Below are 25,903 nucleotides of genomic sequence, written 5' to 3'. Positions count from 1 at the left end.
AGTAATTTAAAATTATCTAAATTAAAAATATATTTTGTCCAAAAAAAGTATCGAGTGTAAAATTGAAGCTAAAACATTGTATTTTCTTCAGCTGCACTCACAGCAGACAAAAAAAAAAAGATAAAAAATAAAAAAAGAGAAAAAAAAAAAGAGGGAGACCATAGTACGAAGTTTCACTGTTCATACACGAAAAAGGAAATTCTTTTCGATTTTTGAATCTCACACAGAAGGAAAATGTAATTTAGAAATCCTTTCTTTTTTCTTTTCCATTTCTTTTCCATAAAACTAACTATCACTATTTTCTTTTTACTTTAATAACTGATTATCGCACTACTAAATTAAAAGACGAAAGAAGAACCCAACAAGAAACAGCTCGTTAAAGATATACAAAAAATATGGATAAAAGAAAACAAGACATTTTGTCACAAATTGAACAAGCATTTAGAGTTACTGATGAGCAGTTGAATAAGTTAGTTGAAGGGATCAATGAAGAAATGAGAAATGGATTGAATAAACTGGAAACTGCAACTAAGACGTCTGAGTTGAAAATGATACCTTCTTATGTTACAGGTAAAAGAGAACTACAAAAATGGGGAGGAAACATATGCCTTGGGTAAAAGCATAACTCACTGGGAAGGAAAGAGAGGGAGAGAAAGTGCGTGCGTGAGTAAGTGAGTGTGTGCGTAAGTGTGTGTGCCAAAGAAAGCGGAAAAGTTTAATTTTAATGAAAGAAATTGGACCGTGCACAGACAAAGCTTCCCATTTTTTTTTGCCTTTTTGGGACCAGACTTTCTGTCTCCTTCCCGCTTCCTCATCTTTCTATTCTATATGACTAAGAAGATGCTTTTTGATAACTGATTAGGTTATCCTAATGGCTTCGAGAAAGGCACTTACTTAGCACTTGAAATCAGCGGCGTCGATATTTACGTTTGTCAAGTAAAGTTAAAAGGCGAAGGCGGCAAACTAGCCATTAACCAATACCAATATAAGATACCCGATAATTTGACAGCAGGCGACGATATCACTATCTTGATCGATTATGTTGCTGACTGTGTTACTGATTTCCAACAAAGAGTGGGCGCTCATCAACATATTGTCTACAGTATGGCTATCAGCATTGGATTTGCCGTTGTGCAAACTGGATTAGACAAGGGCAAAATCATTGCACTTGAACATGGATTTGATTTCCCTAATGTCATTGGATGCGATGCTGTTGATCTATTTGATAAACGGTTCAAAGCAAAAGGTTTAGCAGTGAAAATAGTTGCTATCGCCAATGGTAAGTTTTTCATATGGATTTTTTGCATGCATTTTATAGGCATGTTATGTGTACTATACAGACTTACTAAAAGCTAATTCTTCGATTAGATGGCGTTTGTACATTATTAGCACATGCATATCAGCATCCTTCAACGCGAATCGGCATCATTCACAGTGCAGGTACAAATTGTGCCTATTATGATAAAATGTCAAATATCGGTCAATTCAAAAATAGACTTAAACATCAGCAGCAAGAGGACATGATCATCAATACAGAATGGTGTAATTTTGGGGCACGACATTTACCCAAAACGAAATTTGACGACTTGCTAGATATACAGTCTAATAACCCTGGTATACACATATTTGAAAAAATGACAACGGGCATGTATTTAGGAGAGATTGTACGTCAAGTGTTAGTCTATTTGGTTGACGAGGGAGTATTATCGTTCACAAGCAGCAACAATATTAATAGCAACGCAAATAATAGAAATAACAGTTGTGATACAATAAATAGCAACAGTAAGGATGACTCTATGGACATGGACGCTGAAGATGGAGACATAGATGAAGAATTAGAAGGCGAATGTTTATTAACGATACCATATCAATTTGACACAAGCTATATGTATGTTTGTGAAGCCGACGAAGATGATGACGATCAGCTAGAAGATACACGTTTAATATTAGAAGATATGTGTCGTGTGGGTGAAACGAGTGTAGAAGATAGGAAAACTGTAAAGAAAGTATGCGAATGGGTAGGCCAACGGGCTGCACTGTTATTGGGAGCTAGTATTGCAAGTGTAGTGAAATATATGGTTGAGGACGGGATCGGATTAGACTCTGAGAAAGGATTTGCTATAGGTAAACCTACACCAATTGTAAGATGTAGGGTAACAAGTGCTGACTCTAATTCTTCTGCCCCATCTTTCAAATAGCGATTAGTGGTGATGTGTACAAAGATTATCCAAACTTTCATCCACGGGTTTGCGAGGCAATAAAAGAATTAATACCAGAAGAGGTTGCATGCAGATTGTCGGTGGGTATTGTACAGCATTCGCGTATCGTAGGTGCAGCTATTGTAGCAATGATGGCTGAAAAAATGGATCAAGCAACAGCAATGGCATTAGAAGCGAATAATCTGTAACTATTCGCACGTTCTTGTTTCGCTGGCTACTATTTTGGAGCATCTTAATCATCAACATTCCGTTAGTTACATTAATAGAAACTCCTTTTTTGTTTATCGTTCCTGTATGATACAAAAGAAGTTTTGACAATCGTTTACTTATTGAAACATGTTTTTTTATTATGTTTATTATAAATAACCTGAATTGAAACTACATGACAAATACCATATTGCAATTCGTTATTTCATTCTTAAAACTTAGACTTTATTTTCTTTGTTTGCCGCCTTGATTCTGTCGGTTTTGTTGTTGGCCTTGTTGCTGTTGACCCTGTTGTCTATTGTTGCGGTTATTATTGTTTCTATTATAACCTTGATTCTGCTGTCTTTGCTGATTGTTATATCGGTTTTGCTGGCTATTATTGTTTTGATTGTTCCAACGACGTTCTTCAGCCAGAACCATTTGATTGTTACTTAGCATGACCTTGTGTTGAGCTAATGCTTTGGGAACCGTGTCCGGCGATGTAAAGTCGAGGAAAGCGCAATTTCTGTGGCGGGCAATACTGACTTGTTTAACAGGACCGATCTTACTAAAAGCTTCAATAAGCAAATCTTCAGTAACTGATTCAGTTACCATTTTGACAAAGATTTGAGTCATTTCTATCATAATACAAAAGGCGTATGTGCAAAAAGAAATCAACAATAAGCATTCAACAAAGTATATATTTATACTACTCCTGGTAAATTAGTCAATGATTTGATTACCTTTACGACCTTGATTCTTATTCTGTTGCTGATGGCCAGCAGCAGCAGCAGTATGTTGTTTATCAGTAGTCGTGGTGGTAGCGTTTACTGCGGAAGCTGTGGTTTGGGTAGCAGGGCTATTGACACTTGAGGCGGGTGAAGAACTAGCAGAGGTAGTTGTAGGCTTTTCAGCGGTGGTTGGGTGGTGGGCAGGTTGATTGACTGGATTTGTAGGTGCAGCAGCAGCAGCAGCAGCAGCAGCAGCAGCAGCAGTCAAACTGGCCCAAGTTTTGGGTTTGGGTTTCTCGACGGGTTTCTCGGTAGGCTTCTCGGCAAGTTTCTCGTCTGGCTTCTCAGCTGGCTTCTCAGCTGGCTTTTCAGTGGCTGATGTAGTCGTAGCACCAGCAGGCTTCTGTTGTTGTTTATCAGTTGAGCTGGCGGCGGGCTTTTGTGTTTGCTTATCGGCAGGTTGCTGCTTTTCAACTTGTTTATCAGCGATCTGTTTTTCAGTCTGTTTCTCTTGTTCTTTAGCTTGTTCTTTTGCTTGCTTTTCAACTTGCTTAGATGCTTGTTGCTTTTCCTTATCCAACTGCTTTTCTACTTGTTGCTGTTGTTGCTTATTCTGCTTTGAATCGTTCTTGTTCTTGTTCTTCTTAGATGTGGGTTGGGATTGATGAGATTGCTCTTCAGCTGGTTTCTTGGCTTCTACTTCGGGAGTAGTTGTTGTGTTAGCGGTTGCGGCGGTAGTAGGTTTTTTGATGGGTTCTTCATTCTTTTTAGATTCAGCTTTCTTATGACCATCTTGTCCTGATTGTTGTTGCTTTATATCCGTAGGTCTCTTTTCGTTGGCAGGCTTCTGTTCAGAAGGTAATTTTTCATGTTGTTTTTGTGCTTGTTGTGAATCCTTAGCCTGGGATTTGGATTCTTCAACAGCTGAGGGTGCGGCTGCTGTCGTAGAGGTAGGTGTGGCGGAGGTAGCATTTGTGGTATTTGTTGCAATGGTAGGAGTTGTAACTGAGGAAGTAGTTGTAGTAGCTGGACTATTATCTGCAGTAATAGCAGTTGGGGTACTGGTATCAATAGTATTAACTGCACCATTTGTTACAGAAGAAGCGTTGCTAGTTCTGTTGTTAATGGCAGCAGCAGTAACGGCAGCAGCAGCAGCGGCAGCGGCAGTATTGCCACTATCAGTATTATAATAATCAATTTCTACTTCATCCTTCAAAAATCTGAAAATATCATTCAAAACATAGTATCCGTTGGGTTGAGTAGCCAAGAAGAATGTTTGGGTGAACTTCTTTGAAGGGCCATTGGCATTACACATTTCGCCAATGACTTGAACAAGAATGCCATTATTGGCAGAAATCTGGCTATCAACTTGCGTAACAAGGACTTTACAATCTTCGAATTTGCATTCTTCAAGTCTCTTACGTATCTCCTAAACAATCAAAGCATGGATATAAATCAGTTAACATATCAAATGTTGCATTGAAGAAAAGGAAGTTGTTAAAGTTAAACAACTCCAATTTCCACAAAAAATTTAAAATGAAGTTACCTCCTGTCCTTTGGCAGTATTGCTTATAATACCTTCGTCACCTCTAACAAGCATAGAATCTTTGTTGTAAAAGGCATGAAGACGGTGGGGTTTCTTGTTCAAGAAAGTATAATATTCTCTGACAAATATCAAACCAACGTCTTGAGAAGCAAGTTGCTGGCTGGTATCATTTTTTACTGAGGCATTGAAACTGTTGTTTGTGGGAGCATTTGTAGCATTTGAAGCTGGTGCTGAAGAAATTGCGGCAGCTGCCATATTTGCTTTATTATATTTGTACAAGAAAAAAAAGCTTGTGGAAACAGTATACAAATAGAAAAAAAAAAACTAAATGAAGAAAAGGGAAAGGAAAACAAAAAAAAAAAAAAGAATCTAAGTAGGGAAGACAGGACGCGTTTCACTTGTAATTTCATTTTCAGTCAAGGCACACAAATTGAACGCTTACGTTAAATTGCTTTCAGTTTTGAAGGTCACAACTACAAACACAAGGTTCTCAATAACAATAACATATGAATAAGGTTTCTTTACAAGACACGTATTCTTACTTATTAACCGTATAACATAGCAATAATTTTACCTCTTCACATTTGCAAGATTTTAATAGACTGGTATAAGCCGCTTTTGTAAACACCTTTTTTTCTGGTAAAATACGTTAGCTCTGTCGCAATACGAAGATTGCTCAGCAAGTTATTAGGTACACGTGGAGAAGCTATACGAAACGTTTACTTATTGCTATTAGACGTAGCTACAACAAATCTGCGGATTATTTGAGGAGAAAATTACACGCAAATGACTCTAATACTGTGCTTCTTTGGTAACATAGAAGCACTAGTTGATCAACGTAAAACCTCTTATATCTCCAGTAGACCCCAGACATAGGAAAAAACACCACAAAATCAAGCAAATTTACTCGAAATAATCACATTACGAATATATATTTTCTCATTTGCAGTAAAATAATAAGTTCTTATTAAATAAAAATGTTTACATGATACTAGCGTTTTTGACTAAGTGAAAATGTCATCCTTAACTTGAGCATAGAGCTTTCTACCATAGTCATTGCTTTCTTGATCTCCCCATAAGTTAGGCGAAGGTTAAAATGTGACATTTGTATCATAAAAATTCTGGATCATATTCAAAATCTTTCTAAGCGTATTGCATCTCGCGGCAGATGATTGAATGCTGTAAGGTGCGGTTGAGGAGAGAGGATACGCTCTGTTTGCGTTAGAGGTATGGTCGGATGCAGTTCATGATCATTTATGTTCGTTGAGCTAATAATTTGATATCGGTGTCGTGCTTGGGGCTGCTGTTCTGTCAGCTGTTCTTCTTCTCTGATTTCTCCAGCATTTGGATTCACAAGACGATGATCTGGCTGGTTCTGTACCACAATAGAATCAGGAGAATTGGAAGATGAAGAAGAGGAAGGCTCTACTCTCTCCTCAGTTGCTAAAGCTGAAGAATTATCTGTATGGTTTTGGAACAAATGCATTGCTTGCACACGATTTCTGACCAGCCTAGTAAGTCGTCTTGCAGCAGCTTAATAAAAAAAAAGTTGTAAATGATAAATGAGAAGAATATCAGTTTTCGATTTGAAGGATAAAAATGTGTATTCCTTTCTGTAGCGCTTTCCTTGAAAAAAAAAAGAAAAAACCAAAAAAAAAAAAACCAACCATTACCTAATGGCCGAGCGAAGCTATGTTGAGATGATGAAGTGGCAGTACCTGAGCTCAGCGGTGGAGAGTTGATCCTCGTATTCTGATGAGCATGCGATTCCGCATACTCAATTCGAGTTTCACGAAAAAGAAAACTGCGTTGATTTTCCAATTCATATTGTTGTTGGTTCAATATTCTCCAATCGGGACTTGCATATTGCCATATTTGCCTTGCTGCATTCTGATAGTCGTACAGTGGCGTAGCCAACGGAAAGGTTATTGATCTCTCATTCCATTCGTCTGTTGCATTATTATTGCGGCCTGCGGAAGATAGTAAGCGTGGAGAAAGTTGCTGCTGCTGTTGCTGTTGCTGATGCTCCGTTGAAAATCTTGTGCCTTGAGACGATGTAATTGAGCGAGCTACTTGCAAACCAAGAAATAAGGTAGGGTCTAAACAGTGGTAATTCATTGTTCTTTCGTACAAAAGTATTATCGCTTCTAGCGCACAATCAAACGAACAAACGTTATGTCGGATGGGGATTTGTAGTCTGTTGTTGCATATTTTAGTATTGACCGCAATTGAATAGGGAGAATAGCTATTCCATCGAAGGCAAAAGCTGCATTGTCGCGGTGAACGGCGCAAAATGTCAGATAGAAGAAGAGGAGGAAGGATACCCCGCGGGAAAGCAGCCTTAAGCAAACGATCTGTTTGATGGCTAGAGAGGCGTTGACGCTTCTTTTGTAATTGTTGCTTCGTAAGATGACTATTGGATGGCGCTGATGAAGAACAATTCTCGCGATCACTGTTCGTCTGATATGGTTGATGAGTACTATTCTGTAGGTTCGTAAAATGATATCTACTGGGAGTGAATGTCATGTTATTCAATTGCTGGCGTAAGGACAGTTCATATAAAGGAAATACTTCAGACAACTTATTCCGAGTTGTCTCAACGATGGATTTTTCTTCAGCAAATTTTTGAACGTCTATGTTTTTTTCAATAGTCTCCTCATCTTCTTCATCGTCAGTATCAATATCCATTAAAGCATTAAGCATTCTATGTCGGCCAACGACTGTAAAGCGAGCGTCTCTGCATGATCTATACGTTCGTGGTTTTTTGAAAGTCCTGTCTCTATTACTGTTCTCGCTGCTGGTAGTAATATCAGTAACATCAATATTACTGCTACTGCCGGCACTATAAACAGTATGATTTCTTTTTTCTTTAAAGAAGCACGCTTCATGAAGAACCTTTTTTTTCCTCGCCTTTAAACTGGTATTTGCATTTGAAGATTGAGATGGCAAATATGCTGTGTGTTGTAAAATCTGAAAAGCTTCTTTCAAAGAGAGAATTTGCATTGTGTGTGTATCAGCGTCTTTGCTATCACCTTGATCTATCTTCAATGATGTGTTGCATAAAATACCATCTGCATGCTGTAGAGTTTGGGCGTTATGGCTCACCATGAGCGTCCTCAAAGAGCCACCATAACGACGATGACAGCAATTCGAATCATTGGTTGTGTAGTGTAAACACAGTTGGTGATAATAAGGAAGGTTAGTGGTAGTTTCCGTTGACGATGAAGAGCTGGTGGCTGTTGCAATATCCGTATCTTTTCCTAATGTGTCTCCATTTTTATCGAAATAGTTACGATGATAACAACGACACACATGACAGGGTTCTACTCTGCGGAAAGTGGTTTTCTCGTTATTGCTTCCTATGAATTCCAAATTGTTTTCATATATGTTGAAAACCTCACAAGAAGCTGCTACAAGGGCGTGTTGTCTGACTTCGCTATCTGGTAACAAGGCCATAATCGAAGAAGGGAAGAACTCCAGTTGATTATGCCTTATATCTAATTTCAGCAGTTGCTTCATGTTCATGAGTAAGTTGGATGGTAATGTGGTAAGTTTGTTTTGAACAAGCCCTAGCTTGATCAAATGAACCATATTGGTCATTGATTCGGGTAGATCACTAATTTGATTATCATTAAGGTTAAGCCAGTTGAGCTGACTGCAAAGACCGATTTCAGGTGGTAGGGAGGTAAGCTTGTTGATAGCCAGGTTTAAACGACGAAGTAGAGGACAGCGATAAGCTAAACGTACAAAAAAAGAGCCAGAAATAGTTGTCAATTGACATGTGTGAAAGTCAAGGCTGACGATATGACTGTAGCCTGTAGTAAGAAAATCATGTGGTAAAGAACATAGTGGGTTGCCGGAGAGTTGGAGATGTGATAGGAGGGGAGGAGGATCATATACTAGAGTATGAGGTACCACAGTTAGTTGATTGAAGCCTAAACTGAGGGTTCTGATGCTCCTAGGGAAAATGTATTTAGAGGATATAGATGAAATTCTATTTCGTGATATCATTAGAATCTCAAGACTTGTCAAGAAGAAAAGGACCTCTGGAAATTCTAAATGAGTTAGGCTAGTTAGATATATATTTCCCAGTACTGATATCTCCTCAACTATTCCATCTAATATTTTCAATTTCGTTTCATCTATTGCAATGAGTTGTTTAAAAGATACTTACTTTTGAATCCGTTCTGTTCCAGGTTCATTCCTGTTAATACATGGCAGCACACAATGTCATAAGGTAGCATCTTCAATCCATTTCCTCTTAAATTCAACCACCGTAAATGAGACAATTCAGGAAATATTCCTTCGGGTATACTTCCTAAGTCATTGTTGGCCAACGAAAGGCTAGTTAGATTCTTGAGTACGGTAATTTCTGCAGGGAACTGAGTAAACCGATTGTCGCGCAGTGATAATTCTGTTAATGATGCTTTCATGCTGTCTAGAGCTTCGGTATACTTCTCCAAAGAGTCTAAACGATTGCGCCTCAGCAGTAACTGCTGCACATTTGCACTATTTTGTATTCTGTTGAACAAACCAGACTGTGTCTGATATAAGTGATATGGTAAGCTTTATAATAGAACAGTAGTTAGCTACATGATGGCTTTAAAGGAATTTTATTACAGGAAGAGTGAAGCTTTACCTTGTTGTACTATTTGACAAATCTAATTTTGTATAAACGGTTGAATTTCCATTATCACAGCTGCTGTTATTATGATGGAAGCCCATAGAACCAATAAAGGTCATCCTGGTCCCCCAAGAATAATGATTTGAAGTGAAGAATGTCAAAAAGAAATGCAATAAGACATTTTGATGTTTTTGACAGATATATTGTCTCAAAACAAAAATCAACAGTAGTGGAACATTTAATCACAGCTTTTCAAAAGCATAATTCAATTAGAAGACGAAACCTCCATCCCAAAACAGAGACAAACTGTGAGACTCAAAAACCAAATTACCGACAGGAAATTTTTTAAAAAGTCAAAATACTTTTATACTGAAAGTGACAGAAGGACTATGAGTGATAGCGTCGAGAAACGCCTAGAGACAATAGAGTAGATACCTTTAACCGCCATTATGGGTATGAGTCGTAATTTTATAGCCGTGAAAACCGATAATATTATGGAGGATATAGTTACGCAGAAGCTGGTTATTTTATACTACATCTAGCAAACAACGAAGACGGCTACCAACCATGTCCATATTATTCCAGAACAAAACAAATTAAAAAAAAAAGTCTAAATATAATAAATAGAAGAAAGAAAGCTTCCTACAAACGTGGACGTGTAGATGTTGGCCCACCAACAATCTGTTAAGAATATGACAAAATAGAAAGCTGTATCAGCTTTTACATCGACAACTTATTTTCTTGACGAAAAGAGCTCCGGAAGCTGCTGTTAGTTTATTTGCTCGAGTAATCTATAGATTTTATAAGTGAATTTGTTCTCTACTCAAATAAAAGAAACAGAAAAGTAGAAGATGCTTCTGCTGCTTGTAAAAAAGGGCAATTTATACATGCAAACAGGGTCACAGGCAAACGATAGAACAAAATATCACTACAATCCTGTAACCCCCAAGAAACGTTCGAAAAACTCATCCCAGTTCCTTAAAGAACAACATTCGTATATGTTAAGAGTTTTCTAAGGTATCAGCATACTTAAACATTATTGGGACCGATTTATCAGTTTTTTAGTGTTGCTCATAAACTGTACAGACTACGGAATTTTGGTTCGTTCTCATCTCTATTGCATTCTATCGCTCTTTAATATCTTCGATTGCAAACTGAAGATCAATTGTATTGCATTATGCCAAAATGTTTTCCTGAGCCAAGAAGAGATACGAACTAATGTCGAAGGAAAGTCACTTATGCCGTAATTAATGTTGATTGCTCGAATAAACAACTCGTTTTCTATATATCGTTTGACAATTCAATGATAATGATGCATAACAAGGATTTAAAGTACTCTTTATCTCATATTATTCCTTCAAAATTGAATAGTTACATGCAGAAGAATCGTACGTTAGCAGAAGGATAATCACCCCTCTCCAATCCCACTAAAACAATATTTGATAAAATCAAAGATAATGTTTATTGATTTACAGTCTTGCTTTTCTTCCTATATCGAATCATCTCCGGTAATCTGTCTAGAACCAGTCGCTTAATATTTGCAAGTTGTTGGGTGTCTATATGCTTCAATAAACTCAAAGTACAGCTGTTTCTCTTCAAATCTGAAATTTATATGTGGAATACAAACATTTAGTTTTTCTCTTTAGCATATTAAACAGTAAGAATGAAAAGCGGGGGGGGGGAGAGCTTACTTGTATTTTGCTTCATGTCACATAAACATTGATCCATAGACTTGTTGTCGAAAGGGCAATGTTGAGTATTAGCATAACTATATCCTATATTGTTGAAGAAATGGATGTTGTCCTTCTGTAGAAATAGAGAGGCAGCAATAGTTCTAATAGCACCATCACTCCATCTCAATGTTATCTGTTGCATTAGTATAATTTCATTTTACAAGCCATGCTTCTCCAGATATTCTACCATTCTTAAGTATTATCTCTCTACCTTTCATAAAAAAAGCCGCCGACAAGGTCCAGATATTGAAAAAATTTGCTATACTGTTCTGATTTCAAAAAATCTAAATTTACCATTTCAAATGCAGTAGAGAAGTGACAAAAATTATATTGCACTGTTTCATTATAAGAATTGAATAGCCATGGGTGAATGGTTTCATGAGCAGGCAAAATGAAAGAAGAATTCAAAAAAGAACTTTGCTGTTGCTGGCTGATAAAATTCTCTGTAGCAGGCCATAAACTGAAGCCACTTGCTGGATCATCCTTCGTAGTAATAGTGAATCCTAATTGTAAAGAGTGCATCGCCTAAAGCTTAGTATTATCCTAACTATTTTCAAGTATCCCTGATACATCATAGCTATTATGAACTGCATACCTAGCTTCTTGTTTTTCTTCTTCATGGTTTCGAAAGGATCTGTTGTGATATCGCACGGAAAAGATGCTCCTGGCTCCAACCGTAAGACATATTCTACATTGTCGAATAAAGGATGATAGAAAAACAGACCTGTCTGATATCTCATTTTTTGCTTCTTCGTAAGACTATCAACATTTTTAAGGCTTTGCTGGGCTAAAATCTGCTTCATAATTCCCTCTTCTGTTCTTGTAGTATCTATCCACTCTGGAGAGGACCATGCTTCCAAATCAATTTGACCAAAAAACACTCTTCTTCCCTTAAACTCATCAGATGGTATCATACTGCTTACATATTTCTTAAAATCAGGTGTGAATTTTTGAGCGCTTAAAAATACCCAGGGATAAGTATTGTTCCTGACGTTGGTTGTTGCTTTCATGCGATCTAAAAACTCCCGCATAGTTAGCCGCACCTTTGGCAAATCCTCATTTCTAACCAGCAAATACACAACGCCACGTGCTGGTAACTCTGTCCAAGTGTCACCGGGGATCTCTGTGTCAAAGTCATAAGGATCATCCAAATGCCGGTAAAGATGATTTTCTACCTGTTTCTTTTCTGTTATTTGCTGATTGTATTGCAGAGAAAGGCTTTTATATCTATTCTTGTATTTCAATGAAGACAGAAATGCTTGGTGTTGTTGCTGTTGAAAAGGTATATCAATTGGTTCTAAATCGGGAATGAAGCTGTTATAAAATGAAGTGGAAGCTACTATTGTGTGGCGATAAACATATGTGATGACAAGCAAGCCACTCAAGCTCAGCATAACAACTAATCTTTTATGGAAAGGTAATTTGAGCATCAAAAGCTGGTTTAGGAGTGTAACGAGAACAATTATGAGAGAAGACAAGAAAAAAAGATACTTTATTAACAAAAAGTTTCTTTTCAAAAATGTCTGGTTGCTTTTATCAAAGAATATAATCGATATCCATTGCATCTTCTACTACTTGTCGTTCGTCTTCAAACGACATCTCATCATCGATGTTTGTACAGGACGCTGCCTCCTTCCTTTGCTGTAGGAGGATCTCCTCAGCCTCCTCATCCGTAACCTCTGTTATTGATGCCTGCCCATCTAGTTTATCCATCTCGTTCTCATACGATATATCACATCGCTGTAGATAATCTTTGGATAGTAAGGGGTTCTTCTTATATACAATCAGCTGGCCCATATTAAAATTCCTGTCTCTGATTGAGGACGGTGTAAGGCTCCTAAGAATTTCTAAATTTTCTTTCATAATAAAATTCGGTGTCGCATATTGTTTTCCTCCTCCCAAATTCTGTTCCGCAGGAAATAAAGTGCCATTGACGTCTACTAATTCCGTAACGCGCAGTTGTTGATATTGCGACATAGGTAATGACGAAGACGCAGCTGTGTCTTTTCTGCTTGATAGCGGTCCAATGGCTGTACAATTAATATTTTTTGATGCTGTCAGAGAGCTGTTTTGCTCCACGTATGATCCTGAACTGTCTCTTGCTGTTTTACGAGAAGTAAAGGGTTGTGTGCATTCGTTCGGTGGTTCAACAACTATTTGTTGGTGTTGACTAGATTCCAAATTACCAAATTTTTGATATACTGGTTTTTGCTGGAAATACGCTCGATGGCTGTAAGTTGGATTCATATGTGAACCGGAAATCAACCTCTTCTTTAAACATTGAGTACCGAAACCATCGTCAAATCCAGATGCGAACCTTGGACGTTTCCTTGTGTTGAGTGTATGGTCGTTTGGAGTCAATAAAGATAGAACTTGCATTAGGAATAGAAACAATGTTCAAGTTGCAGAAAGCAGTATAGGTACGTTAGGGCGTATTTGATTCTTAAACTTGGAATGACAGGATGAAAAAATGACCCGAAAGGAGGAAGATCGATTATTTTTCGCCAATCAAGCGCCTTTATATCAAATTCTTATTTGACAGTTTGATAGATCTATCGATCTTGCAGGAAATTGCCAGAAAAAAATTGTGAACATCCTAATTCGAAGCGAATAAGTTGCTGAGATGGAATATTTTATGTCGATTCTACGTTTAAACATAGATTTTATTACATAATATTAATTTGTATTTTTTTTTTTTTATTTTTTTTGGGTTGAAATATGACAATAGAGTTTCAACAGCAGCATGATCTTAAGGGTGTCGATGTCCTTATTCATTTTTTTGGTGTCGTTGTTGGTGTCAAGGTGAAAAGTGAGGCGACTAGCAGCAGCAATCGAAGGTAGCGGGATAAATGTTGGTAAAATTCTTGAGATAGCTCAAACACCGATCCAACGAAACACAGAAAAAATCCTTCGCTATTAGCGTATCAATGTATATCATGCATATCGATGTTGATATAGAAGCGTTTTCGGTGGTGTGATTGTTCAAGAACATCCCAGGTAGCATTCAGTCTTCTAAGGGCGCAGTTTGAAGTCGATTACGAGGCCTCCAGCATGTTTTTTCAACATCATATTCGATAAACTAAACATGTCATTGATAACTGTGAGAAGGTTAAATCAACGCTCATAAGCTCATGACACCTTAGACAAATAATATAGAGAATGTACTATTCCTTTATAGGGACAATTTATATTAATGTTTTTATTTGTTCCGTCATAGACAATGGTTTACAAAGACTTAAGCTTCGTATTGGTGTAATTGCTTCTTTGCAAATACAGAAAGCAACCACGCACTAACCAAATAATCATCATAACGCTCAAGACCAAAATACTGTAAATATCTACATTGTAGGCTTTCCACCAAAACATATCTCGTTTTACATCACGTCGATGGGGCAATTTCCCGCCAATTTGCATGAACATAACCTCTTCTGCTAAATCTGCCGCTTTTGTCACGCCATGCTTAGATCTCAGCTGCACGAGTACTTTCATACGGTCAACGTTTGCTTGAAAATATCCTCTATCGTCCCGAGCCACTCGACGAATGATACCGATTGCTTGCTCTAGTGAATGCTCCTTCGCACTCACTCGAAGACCAATACCATTCTTTTCGGCTGTTCTTGCATTACCAGGCTGGTCGCCAAAAAATGGATACACTACGATACGTGTGCCCGCATACATGGCTTCGCTGATACTGTTTGAGCCACCATGAGTGACAAAAATAGCTGTCGAAGCGTGTCTCAAGATAGCCATTTGTGGGAGCCAGTTTAGAAAACGGAAGTCTTTTGAATGAGTATTACTTTCCTTATTTGAAGAAGATATTGTTGTCGTAGTCAATGAAGACGATGCTGACAAGATAGCCCGTATATCATAAGTTGTGTTTGATCCCTGCAAAGTTATAAAATCAGGAAATTCATCTTTTAAATTACGTGTGCTCCAAATAATACCATCAATTTCTTTCGCTTCATAAGCTTCCAACAATCCAGTCAAAATCAGTTGAATGTCTTTCTTCACGCAGACAGCAGTTTGACCAAAGGCGACATAAGCGACTTTTTGATGGCGTTGTAAAAAATCTTCTAGCTCAGGTGTTAATTTTGATTGTATATTGGTGACTATGGGGCCTACCAACTCAACGAGAGGGCTCATAGGGCGTGGTGGGGTGAATCCAAAGCCAGTATTGAAAACCTTCAACGCATCAGCCCATTTTGCTTCCGGTTTCCAACTCGGTTCAAGACCAAGTGCAGTCATAAGTTTTCCTCGTTCTCTGATGTAATGACGCTGGTAATACAAAAATTGAAGAGGTTTGATGAATAAATCGTTTATGCGCTGCCATAAAGACAACTTAAGAGTGGTAGGATGCTCCTGGCTCAAGATATGATTGTTAACATAAGGAGCAGATGCGTCATCACCATATGGTATGGAAGATGTGACAACGAATGGAAGACCAAGTTTGATAGCAACCTCATTGCAAACCAGAGTGAAATGGTCGCAAATGACCAGATCAAACTTGTTGACTTCGAAAATTTTCAATAAGGCGAGATAATCTAATGATATTGGCAATTGTGAACAGTTTGGGGATTATAGCAGAAGAATTTTAATTTGCCAGTAATCCCTTTTTTTTTTTTTTCTTTACTGGCTTCACTGATCTGTTTAACCGAGATCATATTGTACCTTACCTTCAACAAAATATCGACCAATTCCTTCCAACAATTCAACATAGGCTTTTATTGGTGGCTTTGAGCGTAACTCTTTCATCACTGTATTCATTTCCTCCTTTGGAAAATAAGGAGAACCTACTGATATACCATTGATCGCCGGGTACTTTTTTCCAAACATAATATGGTCATCCTTATCGTAGATTAGGAAAAAGTGAGAAATTCCGCTTAAACAATAAAGGATAATGAAATGCGACGTAGACTTATAAGCTTACTCTTGCAATGAAGGTAGTTGAGTGTCCCCGATTATTCAATTCTTGTAAAGTTGCAAGTACCCAATTTACATGGGAGGAACCGCCCATCATTGCACAAAAGACAACACTTCTTGGCTTTCTAAAGTCTTGAATAATACTACTATGGTGATCACTGGCAACTGCATGGACATCAATTAGCAGCTGTTGTTGGTGCTGTAGCAGCTGATTTTGTGCTAAACTTCCATTGATGGGCAAAAAGATACTGAGCATTGAAATTGATAGGCATTGTAGCAATAATTTTATTCTTTTCATAACCGAAAGAGGGGCTTGTTTGAGAAAGATGAAGAAGAGAACCAAGAAGAGGAAAGAATACTCAAATTTTTGCTTTTGAGTTCTCTACGTGCATGTTTTCAAACAAATGTCTTAAATAGACATTGTGCATGGTTAAGGAGCAAACTGCAGTCATATAAAGAGTCCACTTATTTTGCTTATATTGATAAAATTATTCTAAACGTTGTTTGCAAAGTAGTTGCTTTAACAGATTCTATTGTCGTTTATACTCATGTGGGATTTGAATATACAATTTGAACTATACTTGAACTGGCTTGTTTGTTTCATTTCTAATGTAGATAGTAAACATTTCATCAGTTAGCATTTATATGTATATCACAAGGACAACAAAAAAAATGTAGATCTATCACTTGGAAATTTCACATAGTAACGACTGACAAGAAACTTTTATGCGCATGTTATTAGGACATCACACCGTAAGTTCTAATCAAGTAGTTTCCTTCCTGCAAGAGAGAGTTGCTTGTAGTTGCTTAAGTTGACTACTATTTCAAGAACGTATCTTTTCTTATTTGAATCGGATTTGTTGATCCAATATCTATTTGTTCCCCTCTTTCTTTTGTGGACAGTTATCACAAAGGCAGGTACGAGATGTAAATTTTTATTTTATTTTTTATTCGATTCATGATAAAGCACCAAATACTTATAACTGACAAAGACATTAGACTGGAGAACATCAACTTTCGAAAGACGCACCCTACTACACAATATACGTCCAACCCTCTTTTATTCTCTTCGCTTACATAATATACAAATTTACAAGGTTAAATGGGAAAAAAAAGAAACGAATTGGAAAGTCTTAAAGTTTGGCTAAAACAGCTTCAGCACCAGAAGAAGTAACACCAGGTGCCTGTTCAACACCAACATATTTCACAACCAAATCATCTACCAAGATGGCGAATCTTTTTGAGCGAATACCCATACCATTCTTAGTCAAGTCTTGAGTCAAACCCAATGCTTTAGAGAATTCAGCACTACCATCGCCAGCCATGATAACCTTGTCGCCAACCTTGAAGGCCTTAGCAAAAGCATTCATGACAAAACCATCAGTAACGGAGATACAAATGATGTCAGAAACGCCTTTTGATTTGAGAGCTTCGTGAGCGTTAATGAACCCAGGAACGTGGGTTTCTGAGCAAGCAGGAGTGAAGGGGCCTGTGAACAAATTAGAAACAGATATGTTTCTGTTAATGGCTTGTCTTTATCTGTAGACTATTAATGTAAAAACTAATTCTTACCAGGAATGGCAAAAATAACAGCCTTCTTGCCCTTCAATTTATCGTGAAGCTTTAAAGCAATGGGTCTATTGAATGCCAGCATCAAATTACTATTTCTCTTCCACTGCAAATTCGTTTTCTTGGATATAATCTTCACTTACCGAGGACAAGCCGTGATATCCTCATTAGGGTCAAAAGGGACGTATTGTAAGGTTGCGTCAGGAATCTATCGAAAATATGTTATGAGTACTTCCATATCAACGATTGCAGGATGTCAGTTCCAGGTTACTTACGATATCACCAACTTTAATAGTCTAATATACAGATAGAAAACTGATTAGAAATTTGATAATATTCGTTCATGCATCTAAAAAAAAATGATATAAACCTTTACCATTGTTTTTGCTTCTATAATTTGTGGGGTAAAAACTGAAAAGAAAAAAGACTAAAAATGCAGGCACTCTTTTTTATATGTTATAGTTTGAAAAGGATAAACTCAGCAACAACAGCAACAGCAACAGCAGTGGGTATAATTTGCGTAACACAGGCATTTGATGATGAAACATGCTATAGGGCATTTTCTGCAAATGTTCATATAGTCTGTACCGGATAACAAAACCGACTGATAATATAATGAAGCATACAACTTCCCCGCACAGATTTTTACTCACAGCTCAGCAAAAGACAGACAAAAAGCCTTTCTTTTCACTTTTGCCCTTCCCCCGTTTGTATATGTATAAAATTTCCAGGCGAACCATTTCATCACCTGTAACAGCCTCGCTCTGCTGTTCATCGACGAGACCCACCACTGCGAAACGAGCATATCACTATCCTGGCTTCTTTACATCCTTTTGGTTGAATCGCCATTACCATAATAACGATGAACCACCGACTGCAGAAAAATTGCAATCTTACCCTATAAGAACCAGCCGAGAGTTACGAACGCAAAAGATACCACCTAAACGATCTAAGATGCTGTTGCGAGATTTCGTTGATGATGCGTTGTTCAACCCTAATTACGGCTATTATTCCTCAGCAACATCACTACTGTCATCGCCTAACAAACAAAGTCAAATGGACAGAGAGAATGTGGAAGACGAACATTATATCCATTATAGAAATAGAGGAAAGGTGAGAAGGCAGCAGGAGCAACAACAACATATGCCTTTGAGATACACGTTAACAGAGCTGTTCAAGGTACGAGTTTGGAACTGGATTTAGGTGTTTGTATAATTCTCGTTTGACTTCTTGTTTTCCTCTTGAATGCTAACATCATAGTCACTGTATGGTCATGCTATCGCTAAATACATGGTAACAGAATATAAACTCAAACTTTATCCACATAAAGATTTGATTATTTATGAAATTATTGGCGGCAATGGGAGATTGATGCCTCATATTTTGGACTACATTGAGAAGTATGAACCACAAATCTACAAACGCACACAGTATACTTTGATCGAATTATCCGATAGAATTGTATCGCCAGCTTTTTTGAAGGACATTTCAACCAAACATCATCCAATGGTCACCAGCTTAAACGAGAATATATTTGATTGGAACACTTTAGTAACAGAACAATGCTTCTTTCTCGGGATGGAAGTAGTGGTAGGTTATCGTACTGAATCGCTGTAGCATTAGCTTATTGAATTGCTTAATAACCTGCTTTGCTGCCTATACGCAGAACCATTTTGCACATGACGTAGTTAAATATGATTTGGATACTTTACAATGTTATCAGGGCATGATCTGCGTGGATGAGAAGAGAAATTATTCAGAAGTGTTCACACCGCTATCCGACCCTCTCATTGCAAAGTATTTGAAAGTACAAGAAAAGGTTCTCGATTATGATGTTCAAAGTAAAAAAAGGAGATTATCTCAACTGCAGCCAAATAGCTTAGCTAGCAAGTTTTATTCATTGTTCTTCAACAGCAGTGATTCTACAGAGACAACAGTGCGCCATCATATTCACAGCGATAATCAAACCAATAATAGCAATGACCATACCAACCGAAATCTTTCGCTGCCAGAATACCTTCCTACTAAGCTGTTTGAATTTCTTCATATCCTCAGTACCTATTTCCCTAGTCACCGGCTCATTTTGACTGACTACGATAAGATTTTTACCAACCGCAGAGGTATCAATGCGCCTTTGATACAAATTCCTTTATACAATGATGACCCCTGGATTCAAACAACCATTAGCGATGATTATTTACTACCACCAGGTTGGTTTGATATACTTTTCCCCACCAACTTTGATCTATTGAAAGATATCTACTTGACCGCGTTCAATACCGGAACCAGGTTTCAAAACAATGTCAAATCAATGAACTATAGTGACTTCTTGGATAGATATCATACGTCCATCTTAACAGACAAAGACAAGAAGAATAGAAAAAAGAACAGTAAAAAGTCGCATCAACAGTTCATGCATTCATCACATATAAAGATCTTTTTGACATAAAAAAACTGTACATTTTTTTTCATATGAAAAGAAAATATTACAAATGAAGCCGGTATTGAAAAAACTGATTTCGTCTGACTAAAAGCAATGCAAAACCTTTACCCCCCCCCCACATTTATTTTTCAAATAAAAAGTCCTGACCTTTTTACCTTTTTCCCAACTTTTCTAATTGATGGTCTAATAAAATTACAATGACTTTAAACCTTTCATCCATTGAATTTCCGGTAGCTCTTCCTGGTAAAGAATGCCACTGGATGACACTGTCTCGAGAGCAGCACGGTTCCAGTATCTTGTTTTTGCTTCATTTGCATCATAAAGATAATCGCTTCACTACCGACTTCTGCAAATCCATCTTGACTGCGTTACAAATCATTGAAGATATTTTTGTCAGTGCTGAGGAGCCGTTGGAAATGGCCCTTATCACCACAGGTCAAGAAAAGATTTACAGTAATGGGCTTGATCTAATGCATGCTGTGGGATATTCACCCTTTATGGATACCTATTTACATCTCTTGAAACGATTGGTGACATTTTGTATTCCCACAGTAGCAGCGTTAAATGGGTAAAAATGAGAATATGATACTGCTGAGCTTACAAACTCAATTACACAACAGAAGTAGCATACTAATATAACCAATATAATGATATTGTATGTCTATAGTCATGCTTTTGCTGGTGGTTGTATGTTAGCTCTAGCTCATGGTAAGCATCGTCGATCTGTATGGCATTTTGGGCAATTATCTACTGTAATTCATGACTTGTCTCATTTGCTTTCGAAATAGACTACAGAGTAATGCGCTCTGATCGAGGCTTTATGTGTATGAATGAAGTCGACCTACCTTCTCCGTTAGCACCTGGCATGGCAGGTCTTTTACGTAGCAAAATGTCGCCCAAGACATTCCGTAATATGGTCTTGCAAGGTCATCGATTCACTGCTCAGGAAGCTTTGGAGCAAGACTTGGTTGATGTGATTGCTCCTCAGCATGAAGTATTACCTAAATCCAAAGAGCTAGCTTTAAAGTGGGCACCAAAAGCTAAATCAGGCATTGTTTATAAGCAATTAAAGGATGAAGTAATTTTTTCACCGAAAATTTGTATTGATCTGCTAGTAACGGCAATTGAATTAACAGCGCGCATTCTGTTTCTTTCATCCCGTACATAGATGTTTACAGACATTGTTCGATTGTTGAATATACCTTACCATAGGCTTGCTCCCAGAATGTAAATGGCCGTAAGAGAAACCTGTTGATAATCTTTTGAAGGCCAATAAAGCTGGCCATTGATTAACCATTACTTTACATTTGCACGTAAAATGATTTGAATTCATGCACTAAGTGCATGCAAAAATGAATCAATGTCTTTTTTATTACAAATATCACAAAGTATATTTTTTGATATATCATACTAGAAGTATTTGACTATTTACATTAAAAGAGAACATTTACGCGTTATACATAACACGGAGGTTATAATTGTACATACTTTGACAAATGGTGAGACTTATTTCTTAGCCATCGAGATCCTTGGAAGGCCATTCATAGTCTTCATCCGACAATCTTTCAACACCATATTTCTTGACAAACTCATCCAACTTTTCTGGGCCGCGTGTACCATGAGGGTAAGGTTCGGGCTTGATCTTTTCCTTTTCAATTTGATGTAATAAAGGTGTAAAGACACGCCAAGAAGCCTGGAGTTCATCATCACCGACAAAGTTAGCATGACGACCACGCATCACGTCCACTATCAATGCTTCATATGCCTTGGGAATCTTGAGATTGTCGTAACGCTCCTTATATGTTAAGTCTAAGTCAGTTACCAAATTGTCATCTGAATAGCCAGGATGCTTGCTGTTCAATTTCAAGTACACCGCTTCGTCAGGTTCGATATTGATAACCAACTCATTACGAGGAGTATCTTTGAACAAATCACCAGGTAATTTTTTGAATTGTATGCGAGCCTCACACTTGTAATTATCCATAGCTTTACCAGACTTGATGATGAATGGAACATTGGACCAACGCTCATTATCAATCCAAAGAACAACGGTGGCGAAGGTGGAGGTTAAACTGCCATCCTCAACGGTATCATCTTCTTGGTAAGCGGGTTTATCACCATTACGGGTATATTGACCCAAAAGGGTGTCTTCTAATTTGATGGGTTTGACAGCATTCAATAATTTGGTCTTCTCTTCAGCAACAGCTTCAGGAGATGCATCCTTGGGCCTATCCATTGCGATTAAATTGAAAACTTGCAACAAGTCTGGAGACAGCGGGAATGTGATTTAGCAACCCTTAACTCATGTGGTTATAAAACTTAAGTCGGAGGATTTTGAACACTTACGGTTTTGAATGACATCTCGTATAGCACCATATTCATCAAAGTAACCCCCGCGACCTTCGCAACCAAAAGGTTCTTTAAGAGTAATTTGTACGTTATCAATATACTTGGAGTTCCACATAGGCTCAAAGAAGGTGTTCGCAAAGCGTAGATTCATCATGTTCTTCAACAGTTCCTTTCCAAGGTAATGGTCAATCAAGTACACTTCGTTTCGGTCCCAAGTGCCATAAATATCCTTAGCGAATTGCTTATAGGTATCACTGTCCTTACCAAAAGGCTTTTCAACAATCAATGCATTATAGGCACCGTCTTGATAGACAAACTTCTTACAACGTTCAGATACAGGTACATAAACCTGAGCAGGAACAGCTAAGTAGAAAATACGATTCTTTTGGTCATCCTTAACACCGTTCTTCTTTTCTACGTCGTTTACAAAGTCGTTTAACTTTTTAAAGGAGTCATCTTCATCATACTGTCCAGAAACATAGTGGCAAATCTTCAAGAAATCTTTAACACCTTCTTCCTTCTCTGTATCAATGCTCATAGTGACACGCTTATGATATTCTTCGTCATCCATTTCAGTACGAGCATAACCAATAATTTGCGTCTTTTCAGGGAAGAACTTCTGTTGATAGAGCTTAAAGAGAGCAGGGAAAGTCTTCTTCTTTGCTAAGTCTCCAGAGGCGCCAATGATTACAATACTAACGCCTCCATTAAGGTTCTTGCGAACCTGTTCTTTGATTTTATTGATGGCAGTATCATTTCCAGTCATTTTTGTTGTACCAATTGCTAATGTCTTGATGGAATTTGTAACTCGAGACAAGAAATTCATAGAACAGAAGAAGAAGAAGAAGAAGAAAAAAAGAACGACTATTGGATTCATGCATTTTACTTTTATAATGGTCTCATGCTTTCTGAATTATGGTTACGATCTTCTTCCTTTGCCAGGTTTCGGCAGTTAAATTGGGGCTAAAAACAGAGTAATTTTGGCTTATTTCTTTCTTACATCAGTCTGTTCTCTTTCTTGAATAATTATGAACACATCGACAATCTTTCAAAAATCTTCTCATTTTTCTTATCTTTCTGTTTTTGGTAACAACCTGGTTATATTTTATTGTGCTTGATACAATAATAATAGCTTTAGACAATATATATCAATATTTTAAGGGTAATTCTCTATGCTTCCATAAGACTTAACAACACAGCCTGTGTTTCAGCAACCTACAATTACAATGTTCGTTCAGAAAAGAAAAGAAAATTAGCAAATTAATCGAGTTCTTCATGCAAGGGAGAGTGGTGTGTGGGGGTGTTGCTCTTCTTTTTTCCTTTTTTTTCGACTCACCTCTAATGCCTGTTTCACTTCCAAATGACGTCGCGCTGATTGAATCCAATCCTCAGCTAATCTCTTCGGCCAACCGGTTAGTTGATTTAACTCACGCGTCGCATATTCGAGGTTATTTCTCTTTAAATAGTAATCCGTACGGGACAGTACGGATTCTACATCGTCTCCTTGAACAAGACCTTGTTTCTTGAACATCAAATAGGACATTGCTATACTAATGATATGAGATCCAAAACCTCCGTCTTCTTCAGGCACAAGAGCGACTCGACGAATCTCATTGGCCACCTGTTCGAAGCGAGTAGATAACTCGCTCAATGAAGAAATACCTTCTTTTACTGTTTCAGGGGAAATAGCGCTTAATACTGTTTGCACTAATGTGTCATCTTTTGTATTATTTGCCAAAGCTTGCAATTCTTCAACAAACGAGCCAGTGGAACGCGTATTGCAAAAGAGTAGATCAGATAAAGTATCCAAAGTAACGTGCATGACATGATATTGACGCGACAAATCCAAATGTTGAGCATTTTGAACAGCATACGCTTCCAACGCTTTGAATCGTTGATTGACAGAATCCAGTTGGGCTAAGCGACCAGCTCTTTCTTGTTCTACCAATAATTTGACTTGGCTAACAAACCGACGTTGTAATTCTTGAGCTTGGGCTTTAAGTGCTTCTTCACGCGCTTTCTCTAATTTCCTCTTTTGAGTGTCTAGATCGTTGGCCAATTGTTGTACAAAAGTTTCTTTCATTTCCACACGTGTTTGTTCAAACTGATTTTTCAACTGAGCTTCACGAGCGACGATTGTTGCGGCTGCTTCACTTTGTGTCTTTTCTAGCATTTTTTGAGCATCTTGGTAGACTTTTTCCAAGCTACCTTGTAACTTATCGCCTTGCTTATTAAGGTCGTGCAAAGACTGGAGAATGCTATGTTGTTCCTTATCTGCATGTACAATACGTTGATTAAGTTGTTCAATTTTTGATTCAGCATCTGCAATGACAGTTCGTCCCAACCCTGATAATCCAGCATCATTGAGAATATTGGCCAATTCCGTAACAATTTGTGCCAACTCACGAACAACGGTGCTATCAGATTGAAAAGTTTTTACAATAATGGGCTCTGGCTTTTCGAGAGAAACATTTACAAGCGCTGGTTGGTTTGGCTTGTCACTAGTAACTTTTGTCATAGCAACTGTGTTGGTAGGAGTGATACTGGCGTTGGTAGTCGTGTCACCAAGAGGAGAAGGTGAGGGTGACGGCGGGACAGAAATAGTTTTCGTTGAAGATGAAGATGAAGGTGCTTTTTCGTCAAACACAATTTGGTTTGCAGCGACTATATTGTTATTAGCTAATTTCTTTCTATTGGAATCTACTGCTGCTGGTTGCTGTTGACTTGTCAAACTTGAATACATATCCTTAGCATGCTGTACCCAATCATCAGTTGTATCCTTAATCTTCGTTTTGGCTGCGTCGGCGTAATCCTCAGCATGTTGCGTCCAAGTCTTATCTGTATTCTTCTTTTGTTGAATATTTCCTTCAATAAAGTCTAATGTCTGTGCTCCGCCAGGAACGTGTGTTGTGAAAAAGGGGCGGAAATCAGGTATATTCAAAGCACAAACAGCAGCAGCACCATATACTGTACCTGCAGCCAGTGACAGTGTTATTATAGGTTTGAAAAGTGAGATTTTTCTTTTTTCTACTTGTTGTTCGGCGTGTGTAGCAGCTGTACTCTCACAACGCTAAATGAACCGAAATTGCCTTACCATGTTTAGTATGTCGCAATAAATCTCAAAAAGCTGATCTGATTGTTACCTTAATAATAGCAGTTTTTACAAATTGCGAATGATTAGCCGTAGATAGATTTAGACGAATAACTCCATTGCTATTTAATTTTGTTGCTCTCAACATTGTTCTAGGTTTTGAAAATGAGTTCAGTGTTGACTATTGCTTGAGATCTTCTGAATGACTTTACCAATAAATTGTGTCGTTTATTTTGAACAGAAAGGCCGTATACCTGAAAGAAAGGGATTATATTATGTAGAGGAAATCAAACAAGCTTAAATAGGTAAAGATATTAGAAAGAGGTAGACACAGTGGCAGAAATCTATGTTTTGAACTTCCAATATCCTATTCTTGTTCTGAACCCTCTAATTGAAAGATGGAGAGGGGGCTGTTTGAATTTCAATGTCAGTTGTTGCTATTTTGCGGGGTGTGACGCATCGGGGACTGATCAACCATCAAGGCATCCAGCC

General features: G+C 37.8%; 11 protein-coding genes across 11 annotated transcripts; 3 read left to right on the top strand and 8 right to left on the bottom strand.

Moving 5' to 3' along the window:
- The first annotated feature begins 218 nt into the window (after positions 1-218).
- Positions 219-2,614, top strand: BDF20DRAFT_877362 (hexokinase-domain-containing protein). Its single transcript, XM_053081433.1, has 3 exons — positions 219-570; positions 863-1,279; positions 1,369-2,614. Exons 1-3 carry the CDS (start codon positions 396-398, stop codon positions 2,196-2,198), a joined length of 1,422 nt encoding a protein of 473 aa, XP_052934678.1. The 5' UTR covers positions 219-395; the 3' UTR covers positions 2,199-2,614.
- Positions 2,615-5,005, bottom strand: BDF20DRAFT_877361 (uncharacterized protein). The gene is made up of 3 exons (XM_053081432.1): positions 4,683-5,005; positions 3,149-4,565; positions 2,615-3,043 (listed from the first exon to the last, which is right to left on the bottom strand). Exons 1-3 carry the CDS (start codon positions 4,935-4,937, stop codon positions 2,652-2,654), a joined length of 2,064 nt encoding a protein of 687 aa, XP_052934677.1. The 5' UTR covers positions 4,938-5,005; the 3' UTR covers positions 2,615-2,651.
- A 613-nt stretch (positions 5,006-5,618) lies between these two features.
- BDF20DRAFT_943468 (uncharacterized protein) lies at positions 5,619-9,425 on the bottom strand (the record flags this gene model as incomplete). Its single annotated transcript, XM_053084822.1, has 4 exons — positions 5,619-6,215; positions 6,356-8,800; positions 8,857-9,248; positions 9,322-9,425. The coding sequence occupies 4 exons, from the start codon at positions 9,423-9,425 to the stop codon at positions 5,815-5,817; spliced, it is 3,342 nt and encodes a 1,113-aa protein (XP_052934676.1). The 3' UTR covers positions 5,619-5,814.
- A 1,342-nt stretch (positions 9,426-10,767) lies between these two features.
- Positions 10,768-12,433, bottom strand: BDF20DRAFT_823140 (nucleotide-diphospho-sugar transferase; the record flags this gene model as incomplete). The annotated part of the gene is made up of 4 exons (XM_053077776.1): positions 10,768-10,907; positions 10,998-11,161; positions 11,251-11,454; positions 11,628-12,433. The coding sequence occupies 4 exons, from the start codon at positions 12,431-12,433 to the stop codon at positions 10,768-10,770; spliced, it is 1,314 nt and encodes a 437-aa protein (XP_052934675.1).
- A 127-nt stretch (positions 12,434-12,560) lies between these two features.
- Positions 12,561-13,580, bottom strand: BDF20DRAFT_877358 (uncharacterized protein). Its single transcript, XM_053081431.1, has one exon. The coding sequence runs from the start codon at positions 13,416-13,418 to the stop codon at positions 12,576-12,578; it is 843 nt and encodes a 280-aa protein (XP_052934674.1). The 5' UTR covers positions 13,419-13,580; the 3' UTR covers positions 12,561-12,575.
- Positions 13,581-14,264: 684 nt separating this feature from the next.
- Positions 14,265-16,215, bottom strand: BDF20DRAFT_914158 (uncharacterized protein; the record flags this gene model as incomplete). Its single annotated transcript, XM_053084152.1, has 3 exons — positions 14,265-15,580; positions 15,713-15,884; positions 15,967-16,215. 3 exons carry the CDS (start codon positions 16,213-16,215, stop codon positions 14,265-14,267), a joined length of 1,737 nt encoding a protein of 578 aa, XP_052934673.1.
- Positions 16,216-16,712: 497 nt separating this feature from the next.
- BDF20DRAFT_877353 (Redoxin) lies at positions 16,713-18,011 on the bottom strand. Its single transcript, XM_053081430.1, has 6 exons — positions 17,905-18,011; positions 17,804-17,824; positions 17,672-17,736; positions 17,532-17,596; positions 16,952-17,448; positions 16,713-16,877 (listed from the first exon to the last, which is right to left on the bottom strand). Exons 1-5 carry the CDS (start codon positions 17,905-17,907, stop codon positions 17,093-17,095), a joined length of 510 nt encoding a protein of 169 aa, XP_052934672.1. The 5' UTR covers positions 17,908-18,011; the 3' UTR covers positions 16,713-16,877; positions 16,952-17,092.
- Positions 18,012-18,242: 231 nt separating this feature from the next.
- On the top strand, positions 18,243-19,977 carry BDF20DRAFT_914156 (S-adenosyl-L-methionine-dependent methyltransferase; the record flags this gene model as incomplete). The annotated part of the gene is made up of 3 exons (XM_053084151.1): positions 18,243-18,707; positions 18,789-19,118; positions 19,195-19,977. The coding sequence occupies 3 exons, from the start codon at positions 18,243-18,245 to the stop codon at positions 19,975-19,977; spliced, it is 1,578 nt and encodes a 525-aa protein (XP_052934671.1).
- A 191-nt stretch (positions 19,978-20,168) lies between these two features.
- BDF20DRAFT_822529 (ClpP/crotonase-like domain-containing protein) lies at positions 20,169-21,139 on the top strand (the record flags this gene model as incomplete). The annotated part of the gene is made up of 3 exons (XM_053077707.1): positions 20,169-20,539; positions 20,639-20,679; positions 20,760-21,139. 3 exons carry the CDS (start codon positions 20,169-20,171, stop codon positions 21,137-21,139), a joined length of 792 nt encoding a protein of 263 aa, XP_052934670.1.
- A 345-nt stretch (positions 21,140-21,484) lies between these two features.
- Positions 21,485-23,086, bottom strand: BDF20DRAFT_822920 (glucose-6-phosphate dehydrogenase; the record flags this gene model as incomplete). Its single annotated transcript, XM_053077752.1, has 2 exons — positions 21,485-22,236; positions 22,318-23,086. The coding sequence occupies 2 exons, from the start codon at positions 23,084-23,086 to the stop codon at positions 21,485-21,487; spliced, it is 1,521 nt and encodes a 506-aa protein (XP_052934669.1).
- Positions 23,087-23,376: 290 nt separating this feature from the next.
- On the bottom strand, positions 23,377-25,796 carry BDF20DRAFT_591313 (mitochondrial inner membrane protein Mitofilin). The gene is made up of 3 exons (XM_053075829.1): positions 25,464-25,796; positions 23,657-25,390; positions 23,377-23,535 (listed from the first exon to the last, which is right to left on the bottom strand). Exons 1-3 carry the CDS (start codon positions 25,557-25,559, stop codon positions 23,491-23,493), a joined length of 1,875 nt encoding a protein of 624 aa, XP_052934668.1. The 5' UTR covers positions 25,560-25,796; the 3' UTR covers positions 23,377-23,490.
- Positions 25,797-25,903: the final 107 nt, after the last annotated feature.

This window comes from Mycotypha africana (genome assembly GCF_025528875.1).
Source record: "Mycotypha africana strain NRRL 2978 chromosome Unknown BDF20scaffold_7, whole genome shotgun sequence".
Lineage (NCBI taxonomy): Eukaryota > Fungi > Mucoromycota > Mucoromycetes > Mucorales > Mycotyphaceae > Mycotypha > Mycotypha africana.
Note: the sequence above shows the minus strand (reverse complement) of the source record. Positions and strands in the feature narration are given on the sequence as shown.